The sequence below is a fragment of the Rhineura floridana genome, chromosome 2, assembly GCF_030035675.1.
Source record: "Rhineura floridana isolate rRhiFlo1 chromosome 2, rRhiFlo1.hap2, whole genome shotgun sequence".
In the NCBI taxonomy this organism is placed as follows: domain Eukaryota; kingdom Metazoa; phylum Chordata; class Lepidosauria; order Squamata; family Rhineuridae; genus Rhineura; species Rhineura floridana.
In genome coordinates, this window is record NC_084481.1 from 219,358,898 (window position 1) to 219,374,239 (window position 15,342).

At 49.7% G+C, this 15,342-nt stretch overlaps 1 protein-coding gene across 2 annotated transcripts in view; it reads left to right on the forward strand.

The window, feature by feature from the left end:
- Positions 1 to 15,342, forward strand: part of TDRD9 (tudor domain containing 9) — a 153,147-nt gene that overhangs the window by 113,048 nt on the left and 24,757 nt on the right. For both annotated transcript variants that reach the window (XM_061612279.1, XM_061612280.1), the window contains one exon: positions 1,921 to 2,094. In XM_061612279.1, coding sequence (XP_061468263.1) covers positions 1,921 to 2,094 — 174 coding nt within the window. The remainder of the gene's footprint in view (positions 1 to 1,920; positions 2,095 to 15,342) is intronic.

Genomic DNA, 15,342 nt, shown 5'->3' on the forward strand with positions numbered 1-15,342 from the left:
CATTTTACATTTATATATAATTGGACTTGTAAACTGCTTGGAGATTTTTTTTTTTGAGCAAGCGGTTTATACATTGTCTGAATAAACTAATTTTCCACCTTACTTTTAAAGAAAAACACACCACTGATCGCAGAAGGAGTGTCAGGAGCAGAGCTCCAGCTACTGTCACTAGAACTGGTTTTCTAATAATTTTTTTAAAAAAGAGGGGAGGGGGAAGAATTACTGCCAGTACAGCAAGGACCACATGTGCATTCCACATGTTGCTGGACTTCAGTTCCCATCAGCCCTTGCAAGTATTGTCAGTGGTCACGAATGATGGGAGTTGTAGTCTAAAAAAACGCTGGGAGGGCACCATATTGGTTACCACTGTATTGGAGTAAGTATTGTTAAGTACCCGCCTTTCATAATGAGCAAACTTTAAGCAGCCATTTTCAGGGGCTCCTCCTAAAATGCCCCCTCATTTGGGCAAAGTGACAATCCAGGGAAGCATCATCACAACCCTACTATAGTCTAAACTCTTTTGTGCTCCTCCCCCCCCAGTAATGCCTGGACATCCACTGGAGCTGGATAGACAGAAGTACTTTTTCACACAGTGCATAGATAAATTATGGAATTCACTCCCACAAAAGGCAGTGATGGTTGCCTACTTGGATGGCTTTAAAAGGAGATTAGACACATTCATGGAGGATTAGGCTATTAATGACTACTAGCCGCTATGGCTATGTTCATACCACCTCCAACAGTGAATATAGCCATCATGGCTATTTTATTTATTTAGAGAAGATGTACAAACCACTTAATGAAAGAGCTCTGAGTGTTACACATAGTAAAATTGTAAGTAAAATGCAGCTAAAATCCACAGAACCATTAAAAACAAATACACATAAAATAATTATGATTAAAACACAGATCAAATCAGTAAAATTTTTCAAACTAATTTAGGTTACTAAATTATATTTCTGGGGTTGTGTGTTATGTGCCTTCAAGTTGACTACGACTTATGGCGACCCTATGAATTAGTGACCTCCAAGAGCATCTGTCATGAACCACCCTGTTCAGATCTTGTAAGTTCAGGTCTGTGGCTTCCTTTATGGAATCAATCCATCTCTTGTTTGATCTTCCTCTTTTTCTGTTTCCTTACTGAAATAAAGAAGTTCTCAACGGACATCTAAAACTATCTAGCAAGAGTGCCTGCCTAATGTCAATAGGCAGGGAGTTCCAAAGCAGAGATGCTATCACACTCAAAGTCTGATTCTTTGCAAATGCGGAATGAACTTTGTGTGGCACTTGTAAAAGTGCAAGTGCTAGCTTTATCCTACTTGAATTTGTCTAATCCTCTTTTAAAGCAGCCCAATTTGGTCACCATCACTGCCTCTTGTAGGGAGCGACTTCCATAGTTTTAACTGTGTGCTGTGTGAAGAAGTACTTGCTTTTGTCTGCCCTTAATTTTCCAATATTCAGCTTAATCAGAATGCTCAAGCTTCTAATATCCTTCCCCATTTTTACCACCTGCAAATGGAGCAGCAAAAATAGAGGGATCATTTCAGGCCAACTAGCATCTTGTCACCTCGCTGCTAATTATGTGCTTATCCATTTGCTTCATTGTCCAGCCTTGGTGCAGTCATCTGATACAGGAACGAACGTCAAGCTTCCAGCCAAGAAACAAATAGTTAATTCTCCATACCATTTGCTTACGCAGATAACTGAAGCAGAGGATGTGGCTGGTTATGCATGTCTCTGTTGTGTGTCTCAAATGATATGACAAATTATTGTAAAGCAGGGAGAGGCTGTGTACAACAGGTGACATTTTGCAATCTTTTTAAAATCTCTGAATTACACCAATTTGAGCATTAATTTTATTTTTTTTTTGTTCTAATCCCTTGGACACACTTTTTTAAACTTTGCTTTTTCTCCCCCTAGAGCCTTTGTAGAATTTTCCCGCAATCCTACAGAACGCTTTAAAACGCTTCCCGCAGTGTATCTGGCTCTCAAAATGTCACAGCTACGAACCCCGTTGGAACTTAATGTACATTTCCCAGAAGAGATTGAAGAGAAAATGGGAGGAGGCGCAAGTGTGCTTGTGAGAGGCACACGGTATGATGCAAATTAACGTGCAAATGAATGCAAATCTGCATGCAACTCTTTTGTGTAATTTATTCTGCTAGCGAAGGGGTGGGGGCTGTGAGTTACTGCAGCTCTGCCCCATGTGAATTCTGGTCAAGCCCCGTGTGAATTCTGCTCAGAAACTTTGCAAGAAAAAACAAATACGACCCTGAAATGTGAATAATAAAGAAAAGAATGAGTAATACATTTGCCTAAAATGGCAAGGAGAGCGATTTGCATTTTCTAGAACATGCTCCATGCCTTTAAAAAATATCTTTTTAAAAATTAGATATACAGAATGTCAAAGAGAACATATCACTTGCAAATTTCCACTTCCCCTCCCTTTCTTGGAAACAACTGATTGCAAATTACATCAACTTCTGCTGGTAATGCTGCACATGGCTCCGGTTTAGAATTAGCCATGGTTGGTGTTTAAAATCAGTCTAGATACATCATGGTTAGCTCTGAAAGAGGAGGGTGAGTTGCTTAAAAATGTTACACACACACCTGGCCAATATATTTGCAAAGCGTCAACTCAGTTAATCTCCAGTAGATGCACCAACATTGTAAAACCAATTACTTTACTTGAGGGGAGTGCATGATGTTTTTGTGTTTAAGGGTAATCTGGCCTTTCCCATGAGAGGAGAGACCATTTCAGCCTAGCTCTTTACGTAAATCAGGCATGGCGAACCTATAGCTCTGCAGATGTTGTTGGACTGCAGTTTTCATCAGCATGGTCAATGGACAGGGAAGATGGGAGATGTAGTCCAACATCTAGAGCAGTGTTCTTCAACTTTGGGTCCCCAGATGCCGATGGACTACAACTCCCATCATCCCTGGCCTTTGACCATGCTGTGAGGATAGTCCAACAGCATCTGGGCATCTACAGTGATCTACAGCGCCACAGGTTTTCCACAGGTAGCCTGCCATCAGATTGGGTAGTACTGCCATCTAGCATCCGAAGGCAAGAATGCACTAGAGTTAAAACCTGGGGCTCGAGCCCCTCCCACTCCAGTCTTCATTCTTGCCTCCGTCCGAGGCAGATCTGAATTTAGACAGAGCGTAGCTAAGTCTTATTTCCATTCTGTTACTCTTCTTATCTTTTTACCTCCTGATTTCTTTGGGGCTCTTCCCCGAGGCTTCACCAGCAGCGGCTGCTGCTTTTACATTTAGCGGGTGTTCCGCGGCTGCGGTCCCCCCCTCCCCCCTTTTTTCTTTGCCGTTTGTTACTCAGCTTTCAGAACTTCCTCCAGCAGCGGCTGCTGCTCTTTCCCATTTAGCGGGGGCTCCGCGGCTGCGGTACCCCCCTCCCCCTTTTTGCCGTTTATTACTCAGCCTTCTCAGCCTCCTCCAGCAGCGGCTGCTGCTCTCTCGTGTTTGCGGGGGCTCCACGGCTGTTAGGCTCCAACAGCAGCGGTTGCTGTTTTTTCGTTTAGCGGGGGCTCCGCGGCTGCGGTCTCCCCCCTCCTTATTTCAGTCTATATTTTAGCCTCTACATAGGGAAGCTTGCGGCTGCGGCTCCCTCGTAGACACCCCGCCCGTTCTGAAGCCTCTTGTAGTGCTCCCGTTTTTCCCGCCAACCCCTATATCGCGGCCGCCATTGTTATTTTCCCTATGAGTCCGGCCATCACAATGGGTTTTAGCTCCACCTATCGTGCGAAGGCAAGAATGTCTTTGAAGTCAAGACTAGGGGCGTCAGGCCCCTCCCACTCTCCAGTTCATTCTTGCCTTTCGTACGAACAAGATTGAGATCTATATAGCGTAGCGTTTAGCTAAGTTCTTTTGGTGTTTTGTTTGTGTGTTTGTTTGACAGGGCGGAGGTATTGTCTCCTGTGTGTCTCCAAGTGTCCTCCTTCCCTCTGTCTTGTGTTTAACTGCTTTTAACTGTATCCGATTTTTGGGGACTTCTCTTGGGGAACCCTTTTCCCTTGCCTGGGCAGTTTGTTTCCCCTATTGGATTACTCCCCACCCCTAGAGAGACCGCGACTGCGGATCCTCCTCGTCCTTTCGTTTTTCTTTCTCTCTTGGGCTCTGCGCTTCCCCTGGGAACTTGCGGCTGCAATTCCCTTCTAGCGGCTTGTCTTGCTAGGCTCCCTTTTCCCCGCGCTCCGTGACACTCTCGGAAGACTGTGGCTGCGGTTTTTCTGATCTCAGCGGGAGCTTGCGGCTGCGGCTCCCGCCGTTACCCCGTCACCCGTTTTAGCCTGCCCGGGTCCGTTCTCGCCCCACTGAAACCTGTGGCTGCAGCTCTTTCATTAACCTGCGAGACTGTCTGCGGCTTCCTCATTAGCGCTTTTACCTCAGCTCACCCCACCGCGAAGGGCTTTGCAGACGGCGACAGCGGCTCCCTCTGCGGTGGCTGCCGCATTTCCCCTACTGTCTCTTCCCTCCTGGGGGTTTTTTAGAGCCGCTAGTGTGGCTTTCGGCCCCGCGGCTCCTCCTGCGAGACTGTGCTGGGCAGCCCTTCCCCCAGTTCGCTTCCAGACGGCCGCCATTGCTCCTTCTCTCTCCGCGCTCTTTTTTCCGGGCGCCATTGTTTGAATTCAAATTTCCCGCCTTTTTTGTTACCCTTTATTAACCATCGGATACCTCCCCTGCAGGCTATTTATCCGTATGTGTGTTGTATACGTGCTGCAGACAGACTTACACAGGACTGACTTACACACAATTTTACTGTGGCTGTAATCCTAGTGGCTGGATTATGTTATCAAGGCTGGAGCTCCAATCCTAGTGGGCTGGATTGTATTATCAAGGCTGCAGCTTTAATCCTAGTGGCTGGATTGTATTATCAAGGCTGGAGCTTTACTCTTAGTGGCTGACTTGTACTAAATCTGATTTATATTGGTATATCCTGCCCCCTCTGGGGCCGTGAACCAAGCCTGAAAACCAGCCTACAGCACTAATCTGAGTGTGCCAACTCTAAAACAGCCTATATTATATTAACGCTGATACCTCAGTGCATTCTGCCCCCTCTGTGGCAGTGCACTTCGCCATCTGCCAGTGTATTCTACCCCCTCCGTGGTCGTACGCTGTGCCAGTTCGGGTCTTTACATCCTGCCCCCTCCGTGGCAGTGTACTGCACCCAGGTTAATATAAGATGGCAGAACAGTCAGGCATCTCGCCATCAACCCATATGGTGCCAGATCAGCCAGGCATGCCACAATCAGCCAAGCCACAACATCCTAACACGACTAAGACCAGACATGCCAAAGCACTGGCTAAGACAAAACATCTTTCCAGCCATAGTAAACCAAAGCGCCCACATTATGTCTCTGTGCCAACCACTACCACAGCACAGGCACACATAAGCGATATTCTCCATTCCCCTGCTGATGCCTCTGACGAGGAAGAGTTTGTTGGTTTTCCCGCTCAGTGTTCGCCTAACGAACCTCCCTCCGTTTTACCGCCCCAAACATCTGTTCCAATAGTTCCTCAGGCACATACATCTGCCACACCCGGTCTGCAGCTGTCTCCTGATTTCCTCTCCCAACTTCAAGCCATGCTGGCATTTTTCACCCAAATGCAGTCACTACCACAAGTTCCTGCCATACCTCCACTCAACATGGACCAACGTGCGTGCCATGAAGCTCATTCTTCCTGCTCACCAGATCCCTTTGATGTAGCCAGAGGCAGATGTACGGACGAAGCCTCGTATGCGGAGGAGTCAACTTTCACTGACCATGTTGAAGGAGACGACTGGAGCGACTACTCAGATCATGAGGAGGATACATCGTATCGCTTGTTTAATACCTCAGACTATCAGCCGCTAGCACGCAGGGTAGTTAATACCCTTGGTCTCCAGACTGCGCCTCCAACTTCGTCCGCCCCAGCTATCAAAGGGGCCAAGGTCCTCAAATCCCCTGCACCTACTGAACACTACATCCCGGTGCCGGACCCAATTGCCAAATTAGCCTCTGAAGAATGGGCTCATCCACTCAAAGCTCGACGCTTCAAGAACCTGGCTGACAGACTTTACGCCCTAGCCCCAGACTTTGCCACCAAGTTAGATGTCCCTGGCATAGATGAACCAATCGCTCGCCTCGTTTCACGATCTCTTTTGCCCAGGGAAGGGGAATCCCACCTAAAAGACACTACTGAGCGACGAATAGACTTCGCCCTCCGCAAGAATCACGAGGCCACTGCCCTAGCCATGCGTGCCTCCGCTTCAGCCTCCATCTTCTCCAGAGCATCTATGATGTGGCTGGATGACCTTCTAGAGGACGCTAACCCTGATCCTGTCGCCCTCAGAAGAGCACTATTGAAATTGCGTAAGACAGCAGCTTTTGTGGCCGATGCCACTTTGGATGCCACTCAATTAGGGGCACGAGCCATGACGGCTCAAATAGTCGCTCGTTGCACCCTCTGGCTTCGCCACTGGCAAGCTGATTCAGCGGCCAGATTGAACCTGTCCAGGGCTCCTTACTCCGGATCTCTACTCTTCGGCGAGGAAACTCTAAAGGCAGTGCTGGTTGATCCAAAAGACGCCCACAAACCGGTTCTGGCCACAGTCAAGAACATCGACCACAGGCCTTTCAGGCGATTTCCCTCCTTCCGTTCTAACCAGCCCTTTCGAGGAACGCGACCAGGAGGACGACGCCGCGACTTCAGATCCTATGACCCCAACGCATTCAGGGGCTCCTGGAACCGACGCTTCCAGGGAAGAGCTCAGTACCAAGGGCGCAGGGGCAACTCATCGTCCTCATATAAGGGAGGCCCTCGCCTACACAAGCAGTATTAACGCCCTCCCCATAGGTGGCAGATTACTTAATTTTGGAGATCGATGGCTGCGCCTTACTACGGTCTCCTGGATCAGGGACCTTTTCAGTTATGGCTATACCATAGAGTTCTGGGCAACCCCATCAGACAGATTCCATCCGTCTCCTTGCCCAAGGGCACCAGCCAGGCACAACATCATGCAAACAGCTATACACCACCTCTTGGACATAGCAGCGATAGAGCCAGTTCCCACAACTGAGAGGTCGGAAGGGGTGTACTCCCTCCTATTTGCTGTGCCAAAACGAGATTTATCATGGAGGGCGGTATTGGACCTCAAGTTTGTCAACCGTTTTGTAACATATCGCAGGTTCAAAATGGAATCACTCCATTCCATTACGGAGAGTCTGCATGAAGGAGACTTCCTGGCTTCTATCGACCTTAAGGAAGCATATCTCCATGTGCCCATTTGCATAGCCCACAGAAAGTTTCTTCGGTTTGCTTTTGGCCACCAACACTTTCAATATAGAGCGATGCCATTCGGCCTCTCCTCTGCTCCAAGAGTGTTTACCAAGGTGCTACTCATCCTAGTGGCTTACCTCCGGACCCAAGGGGTTCATATCTACCCATATTTGGATGATCTGCTCATACGGGCCAAGTCTGAGGAGCTGGCTCATCATCATTTAATGATCACCCTCAATGTTTTGCAGGCCTACGGCTGGCTTGTCAACTTCGATAAAAGCCATCTACAACCAACCCAACGCCTACTACATCTAGGGGCAATGTTGGACACCCTGCAGGCAATGGTCTTCTTGGCTCCAGATCGCATCACTGCCATCACAAGCATCGGAAGTTCCCTGATGCAACAAACATCCGCAGACGTCATGCTTCTCGCCAGAGCGCTTGGGATGTTTATCTCTACAATCCACATTGTCCCATGGGCTCGAGCCCACACTCGGCCCCTTCAATGGATTCTGTTGCCTTTTCAAAAAGACATTGCCAGCTCCGACCATCGCAAAGTTCGTTTGAGCCCCGCACTGCGCCTCTCCTTCCGCTGGTGGACCAAGGTTCAACACCTCTCCAAGGGCACGTCATTCAGAGAACCCCGCAGAACCGTTGTAACCACAGATGCCAGCCTCATAGGCTGGGGAGCCCACTGCAACTCCCAGTACGTTCAGGGGGTTTGGTCCACCGCAGAGCAATCTCAAAGCATCAACTGGCTGGAACTAAAGGCTGTCCACTTAGCTCTATGTCATTTTCAGTCTCTGTTCCCTTTGCATCATGTGCTCATTCGAACAGACAACACGTGTGTAAAATCACATTTGAACAGACAGGGGGGCACCAGGTCTCGTCCTCTGCAGGACTTAGCCTCCCTCATCTTTGTCTGGGCAGAACAACATCTACAATCCCTGAAAGCAGAACATCTCAGGGATTTGGAATGTGACAGCAGACTGGCTCAGCAGACAACAGGTCTTTCCGGGAGAATGGAAACTTCATCCAGCCATTTTCCATCGTCTCCAGTGTCGGTTCGGCGCCCTCTCAGTCGACCTGTTTGCTTCCAGTCGCAATTGCCAGCTTCCCAGGTACTTTGCTCGATACCTGGACTCAACAGCAGAAGCAGTGGATGCTCTGACAACACCGTGGCCAGACGGTCTATTGTACGCCTTTCCTCCCATACCATTGTTAGCCAAAACCTTGAGGAAGGCGCGAACCGAAAGGGCACAGCTGGTTCTGATAGCATCATTTTGGCCACGCCGACCGTGGTTCTCAGATCTTCTGGCAATGTCAATGATGGATCCTTGGACACTTCCAGTAAGGCCAGAACTTCTATCCCAGGGTCCAGTACTGCACCAGGACCCTACTTGGCTCAATCTAACAGCGTGGCGTTTGAACGGGGACATTTGAGGTCAGCTGGACTGTCTGACGCTGTGATTGATATTATTTTGGCCTCGAGAAGACCATCTACCACTCGTATTTATCAACATACCTAGGTGGCTTTCTCCAAGTGGTGTCAGTCCCACCACCATGATCCATCCCAGGCCACTGTGCATCAGGTGCTCCAATTTCTCCATAGCGGCTTTATGATGGGACTTCGACCCAATACTCTACGTCGACATGCGTCCACTCTGTCGTCCATTCTCTGTGTCCTCTCCTGGAGATCATATTTCCTCACATCCGTTCATCAAACGTTTTTTGTGGGGAGTCGCCCTACGCTCTCCGGCTGTTGTCCATCGGTTCCCCTCATGGAGTTTGCCGAAAGTCCTGCAGGCTTTGCAACGCCCTCCGTTTGAACCCATCAGGACTGTGCCCCTACGTATACTGTCCTTCAAGGTCTTGTTTCTGATTGCAATCACATCTGCCAGACGCGTTTCGGAGTTGGGCGCATTGTCTTCTGCTCGACACCTCTGCGTCTTCCATAAGGACTCTGTTGTGCTGAAGACTGATCCTTCCTTCCGTCCCAAGGTCGATTCAGTTTTTCATTGCAACCAGGACATTGTTTTGCCTTCCTTTTGCCCGAATCCTACCCATCCTCTTGAAAAGGCTTGGCATTCGTTAGATGTCCGGAGGGCTCTCAAGACCTACCTGTCTAGGACCCAAGAGATTCGACAAACGGAGTCTCTGTTTGTATCCTTTCATCCAAGGTCTATGGGGCATAAAGTTTCCAATCCTACTTTATCCCGTTGGTTAAGGGCATGTATTACTTTAGCATATGAGTCTCTGAATCTGTCAGTTCCAGCTAGTATAACGGCTCATTCTACCAGGTCAGCTGCCACTTCGGCTGCTTTTGCCACTAATGCTCCTGTTGCCGATATTTGTAGGGCTGCAGTCTGGTCTACCCCACACTCGTTTATAAGACATTATAAAATTGATCGTTATGCCTCTGCTGACGCATCTTTCAGCAGACGAGTGTTGCAACAGGTTCTTAATGAGGATTAACACGTGGGTGGTCCCTCCCTGTATGGGCTGCTGTGGTACATCCCGTTGTGATGGCCGGACTCATAGGGAAAATGGACCATTGGTCTCATCTGAAGGGTGATTTTCCTATGAATACGGACATCACGACCCTCCCAGTTGGAGGATGACTATATATTTTCAAATGTATTATATGTTACTGTTACGCTATTATTTAAATTTAAGAGTGAAGTCAAGACTTCTAGTTCTGTTATACCGCTATGTTGGAGTCATGTTACTATGCATGGTACTATTGTGTTATTTTCCTGCTGCCAGGCCGGTTGGCCTTGTTCTTGTTTTTTTAGATATTTCTCCTTAGACTCGCTGCGAATGAACTGGAGAGTGGGAGGGGCCTGACGCCCCTAGTCTTGACTTCAAAGAGATTCTTGCCTTCGCATGATAGGTAGAGCTAAAACCCGTTGTGATGTCCGTACTCATAGGAAAATCACCCTTCAGGTGAGACCAATGGTCCATTTATTTCTGTCCTTAGGGAAGCTTGCGGCTGCGGCTCCCTCGGCGGCTGCCATTGCAATTTCTTCTATTTTTTTACAGAAGCCCCTCAGCCCTGCTGTTCATTCAACCCGGCTTGGGCTCAATTACGCTTACTGATATCGCCCCTCTCGCCTGTTTTTTAGCAGTGTGCTCTCCTGTTAACAAACATATACTCACCTATTCAGTATTCCCCTCAGACACAGCAAGTAGCCCTGTTGTGGGACTTGTGTAGTCTCCGGTTATCAAATTTATATTCACTTAATCAGTATTCCCTTCAGATACATCAGGTAGCCCTGTTATACCACACCTTCCTCTTCGTGTGTGTGTATATTTGTAGGTGCACCTCCAGTAGCCCTGTTATACCACACTTGCCCCATTGTGTGTGCGTATATTCGTAGGTACACCTCCAGTAGCCCTGTTATACCACACCTTCCCCATTGTGTGTGTGTATATTTGTAGGTGCACATCCAGTAGCCCTGTTATACCACACCTTCCCCATTGTGTGTGTGTATATTTGTAGGTGCACATCCAGTAGCCCTGTTATACCACACCTTCCCCATTGTGTGTGTGTATATTTGTAGGTGCACATCCAATTGACTAGTCTGTGCACCTTGGTGGTACCGCACCTTCCCCATTGAGTGCGTGTATCTAACCTTGGCCACACTGCAATTTTTAAATAAAGCTTACCTCTCTGGCAGTGTCACTAGCGGTCTCGCACCTTCCCCATTGTGTGCGTGTACTTAGCTCAAGGCCAAGTTGGCAGTGTAACTAGCGGTCTCGCACCTTCCCCATTGTGTGCGTGTACTTAGCTTGGCGCCAACCTTACCCGAGTTGTTACCTTTCTCGTACTGGGCGTACTCACTCCTGTCATACTGTTTCTAGTCTGTCCTATACTATTTCTACCTTGGCTCTGTTACCGCTCCTTCCCCATTGTGGGCATCATTCAGAGATTGTCATGGCGGATTTGAACCCTGAGGTGACAATATCCCCTGAAGCAGGCCGTCCATCCCCACGCCAGCCAGCTAAACATAAACACGCCAAGGCAAAAGCAAAGACTAAACACCTGTCTGGTCACGGAGCGCCCAAGAGAGCATGCTACGTATCATCACTCCCAGAGAAACCTCGCCATGCAGCCGTTCCTGCACTTTTCCAGTCTCCTTCTGAGTCTTCAGAGGAAGAGTTTGAAGGATTCCCCTGTCAAGCTCCTCAAACTCCGCATGGGCAGCCTCAAATTCCTCTTCAGGAACAGGCACTACCTTCTTCCACTCCCCCAGGGATACAGTTGACCCCTGACTTCCTGCAACAACTATGAGAGCTGCTGGGGTGCCTATCTCATCCCCAGCCTACTCTACATTTGTCTTCTCAGCCCGGAACCTCACGACAGCCCAGCTCTGCGAGACAACCCGGTGACAATACTGATGCTCCACTACCCTCTCCTAACCCATATGAGGTGGTCAGGGGTAGATTGGATGTAGAACAATCTCAGTCTGATGACTACATGAACGTTTTTCAGACTGACCTGGATGAATGGAGTGGGGAATCTGACCAGGAGGAAGAGATCTCCTATCGCCTGTTTGACCCGGCGGATTTCTCTCGTCTGTCACGTAGAGTCTTGGACACTCTTGGCATTCAACCAGAACTTATTCAACCGGTTGTCCCTCCTGTCAAGGGTGCCAGAGTTCTCAAGTCCCCCAGATCAGTGCAGCACTTCATTCCCGTGCCAGACCCCATTAAAAAACTGACCAGAGAAGAATGGGCCCGTCCCCTTCGTCCACGTCGTTCCTCCTCCTTAGCCAACAAGCTCTATACCCTGGACCCGGAATCCATGTCCTTTCTGAACGTCCCGGGGGTGGACCAACCTATTTCCAATCTTGTATCCCGTTCTCTCCTTCCAAAGGAAGGCGAATCACTGTTCAAGGACCCCTATGAGAGGAGGCTTGGCTTTGTCTTCGGTAAGATCCATGAGGCCTCCACTCATTCCATCCGGGCCTCTTCTACTGCCTCTATCTTCTCACGGGCTTCCATGATGTGGTTAGAGGATATCCTTGACGAACCCAACCCGGATCCCGCCAAACTAAGGAAAGGTATCCTCAAGATACACAAGGCTGCTGCCTTTGTGGCCGACGCCACATTAGACGCTTCCCATCACGGTGCACGCGCCCTTGCAGCCGAAATTGTAGCTCGTCGTACTCTATGGCTCCAACATTGGGACGCCGACTTGACTGCCAGAACCAACTTATCCTTAGCTCCATACTCGGGAAATATGCTCTTCGGCGAGGATGCTCTCAAAGCAGTCCTTGTCGACCCCAAGGACAATCGTAAACCTGCACTAGCTACGGCCAAAAGAGACGACCGCAGACCCGGACGACGGTTTACCCCTTACTGTTCCTTCCAACCCTTTCGGAGAGGACGACCCGGTGGACGAGGATGGGACACCAGGCCTACAAATTTCCGTCCCTTCAAGGCACCCTGGTCCAGACAACGATCACAATACAGGGACCAATACCAGAGCAGGCAGGCATATGGCAGAGGAAACCGTCAACGCAGGCAGTTCTGACTCCATCCCCATTGGAGGCAGACTCTCCTTCTTCTCCAGCATCTGGCTAAACTTGACAAACATCTCCTGGGTCAGACTTCTCTTCACCCAGGGCTACAATATAGAATTTTGGCGGACACCACCGGACAAATTTTGCATCTCCCCCGTCTCCAGGGCACGCAAAAAGATCATGCAGGACGCACTACGACATCTACTAGAGATAGCCGCTATAGAGCCTGTTCCCCCATCCGAACGGCTTCAAGGCGTGTACTCCATCCTCTTTACGGTTCCCAAGCGAGACTCCTCATGGAGGGCGGTCTTAGACCTCAAGGGCCTCAACCGCTTCATCAAATACCGCCACTTCAAGATGGAATCTCTGGCGTCTATTGTAGAGGCTCTACAACAAGGGGACTTTATCGCATCCATCGACCTGAAGGACGCTTACTTACACATCCCAATTTGCCCGGGTCACAGACGGTTCCTGAGATTTGCACTAGGCCACCTCCATTTTCAATACCGGGCCCTTCCATTCGGCCTCTCCTCGGCCCCCCGAATCTTCACCAAAGTGATGGCCACCATGCTGGCGTATCTCCGCCTCCAGGGGGTCCATATTTATGCTTATCTCGACGACCTCCTCCTCCGAGCAGGCTCCCGGGACTTGGCCAACAGGCAGATCCAGTTCACCCTAGAGGCACTACACTCTCACGGCTGGCTGATCAATGCGGAAAAGAGTCATCTACAACCAACTCAGCGCCTCCAGCACTTAGGGGCAATACTGGACACATCCCTAGCCATGTCCTTTCTGTCCCCAGACCGTATTGCTTCCATCACAGCCATGGCAAACTTACTTCTACATCGCCCCACAGCAGATGTCATGTTTCTGGCCCAGTTTCTCGGGGCAATGATCTCCACCATCCACATCGTTCCGTGGGCCCGACATCATTCCAGACCTTTACAATGGGCTCTCCTACCCTTTCAAGCGGACATCTCCAAGTCCAACCATCGCGTAATTCCTCTGGGCCAATCTCTGACGCAGTCATTCCGCTGGTGGGTATCCACAACTTCCCTTACCAAGGGGACACCGTTCCAGGACCCAACCAGAGTCCTAATCACCACGGATGCCAGTCTGTCCGGCTGGGGAGCCCATTGCAACTCCACCTTTGTCCAAGGCGCGTGGTCAACCCAGGAACTAAGTTACAACATCAGCTGGCTGGAGCTCAGGGCTGCTCATCTCGCTCTGACACTTCCAGCCACTATTCGCTCTACAACACGTCCTAATTCGCACGGACAATGTTTGCGTGAAATCTCACATCAACAGACAAGGAGGCACAAGGTCCAGGGCTCTACAGGAGGAAGCGACACGACTCTTCGACGGGGCTGAGTCCCACCTCCTGTCATTACGAGCAGAACACCTCAGCGGCACGCTAAACATTACGGCCGACTGGCTCAGCAGGCAAACGATCCATCCGGGAGAATGGAAACTTCATCCAGCTGTGTTCACCCTCCTTCAGCGGCGGTTCGGCCCCCTCTCACTGTATCTCTTCGCCTCCAGCCAAAACTGCCAACTGCCTCGTTACTTCTCAAGGTACCTAGAGACAACGGCGGAAGCAGTGGATGCGCTGATGACACCATGGCCACACGGGCTCCTGTATGCCTTCCCGCCTATATCACTCCTAGGCAGGACATTGACAAAACTCCGACTCGAACGGGCACGGATTTTACTCATAGCACCCTACTGGCCTCGCAGACCCTGGTTTTCGGACCTCCTCTCGATGTCAATGGCGGCTCCCTGGACTCTTCCAATCAGGCTGGATCTTCTCTCCCAAGGACCAGTTTGGCATCCGGACCCGAACTGGCTGAGACTGACAGCCTGGCTTTTGAGCGGACACAGTTGATCTCTGCTGGTCTGTCTCAAGGGGTCATCAACACTATTTTAGCATCTCGGCGTCCGTCAACTACTCGAATCTATCAGAGTACTTGGCGTACTTTTTCCAGCTGGTGCACTTCTAAAGGTTTTTCAGCACCCCAAGCCACTGTACAGCACGTTCTACAGTTCCTTCACAGAGGCATGACATTGGGACTCAGACCGAACACCCTGCGTAGACAGGCCTCCACCATCTCCTCAATTCTGTCTGTTTCTTCATCGGCAGCACCCCTAGGCACTCACCCGCTCCTCAAACGCTTCTTAAGAGGAGCTCCCCACCTCTCTCCAGCGGTACGTCACCACTTTCCATCCTGGAACCTCTCCAAGGTTTGCAGGCATTACAGCGACCTCCATTTGAGCCTCTTGCAGCAGTGCCTCTAAGACTGTTGTCTTTTAAAGTCCTTTTCCTCGTGGCTATCACTTCAGCGAGGCGGATTTCGGAGTTACAGGCCCTGTCATCGGCCCGTCATCTCTGCGTATTCCATAAGGACTCTGTAGTCCTGAGGCTGGATCCATCGTTCTGTCCTAAGGTCAACTCAGTGTTCCACAGTAGCCAGGACATTGTACTTCCATCCTTTTGTCCAAAGCCGGTCCATCCCCTCGAAAAGGCCTGGCATTCGCT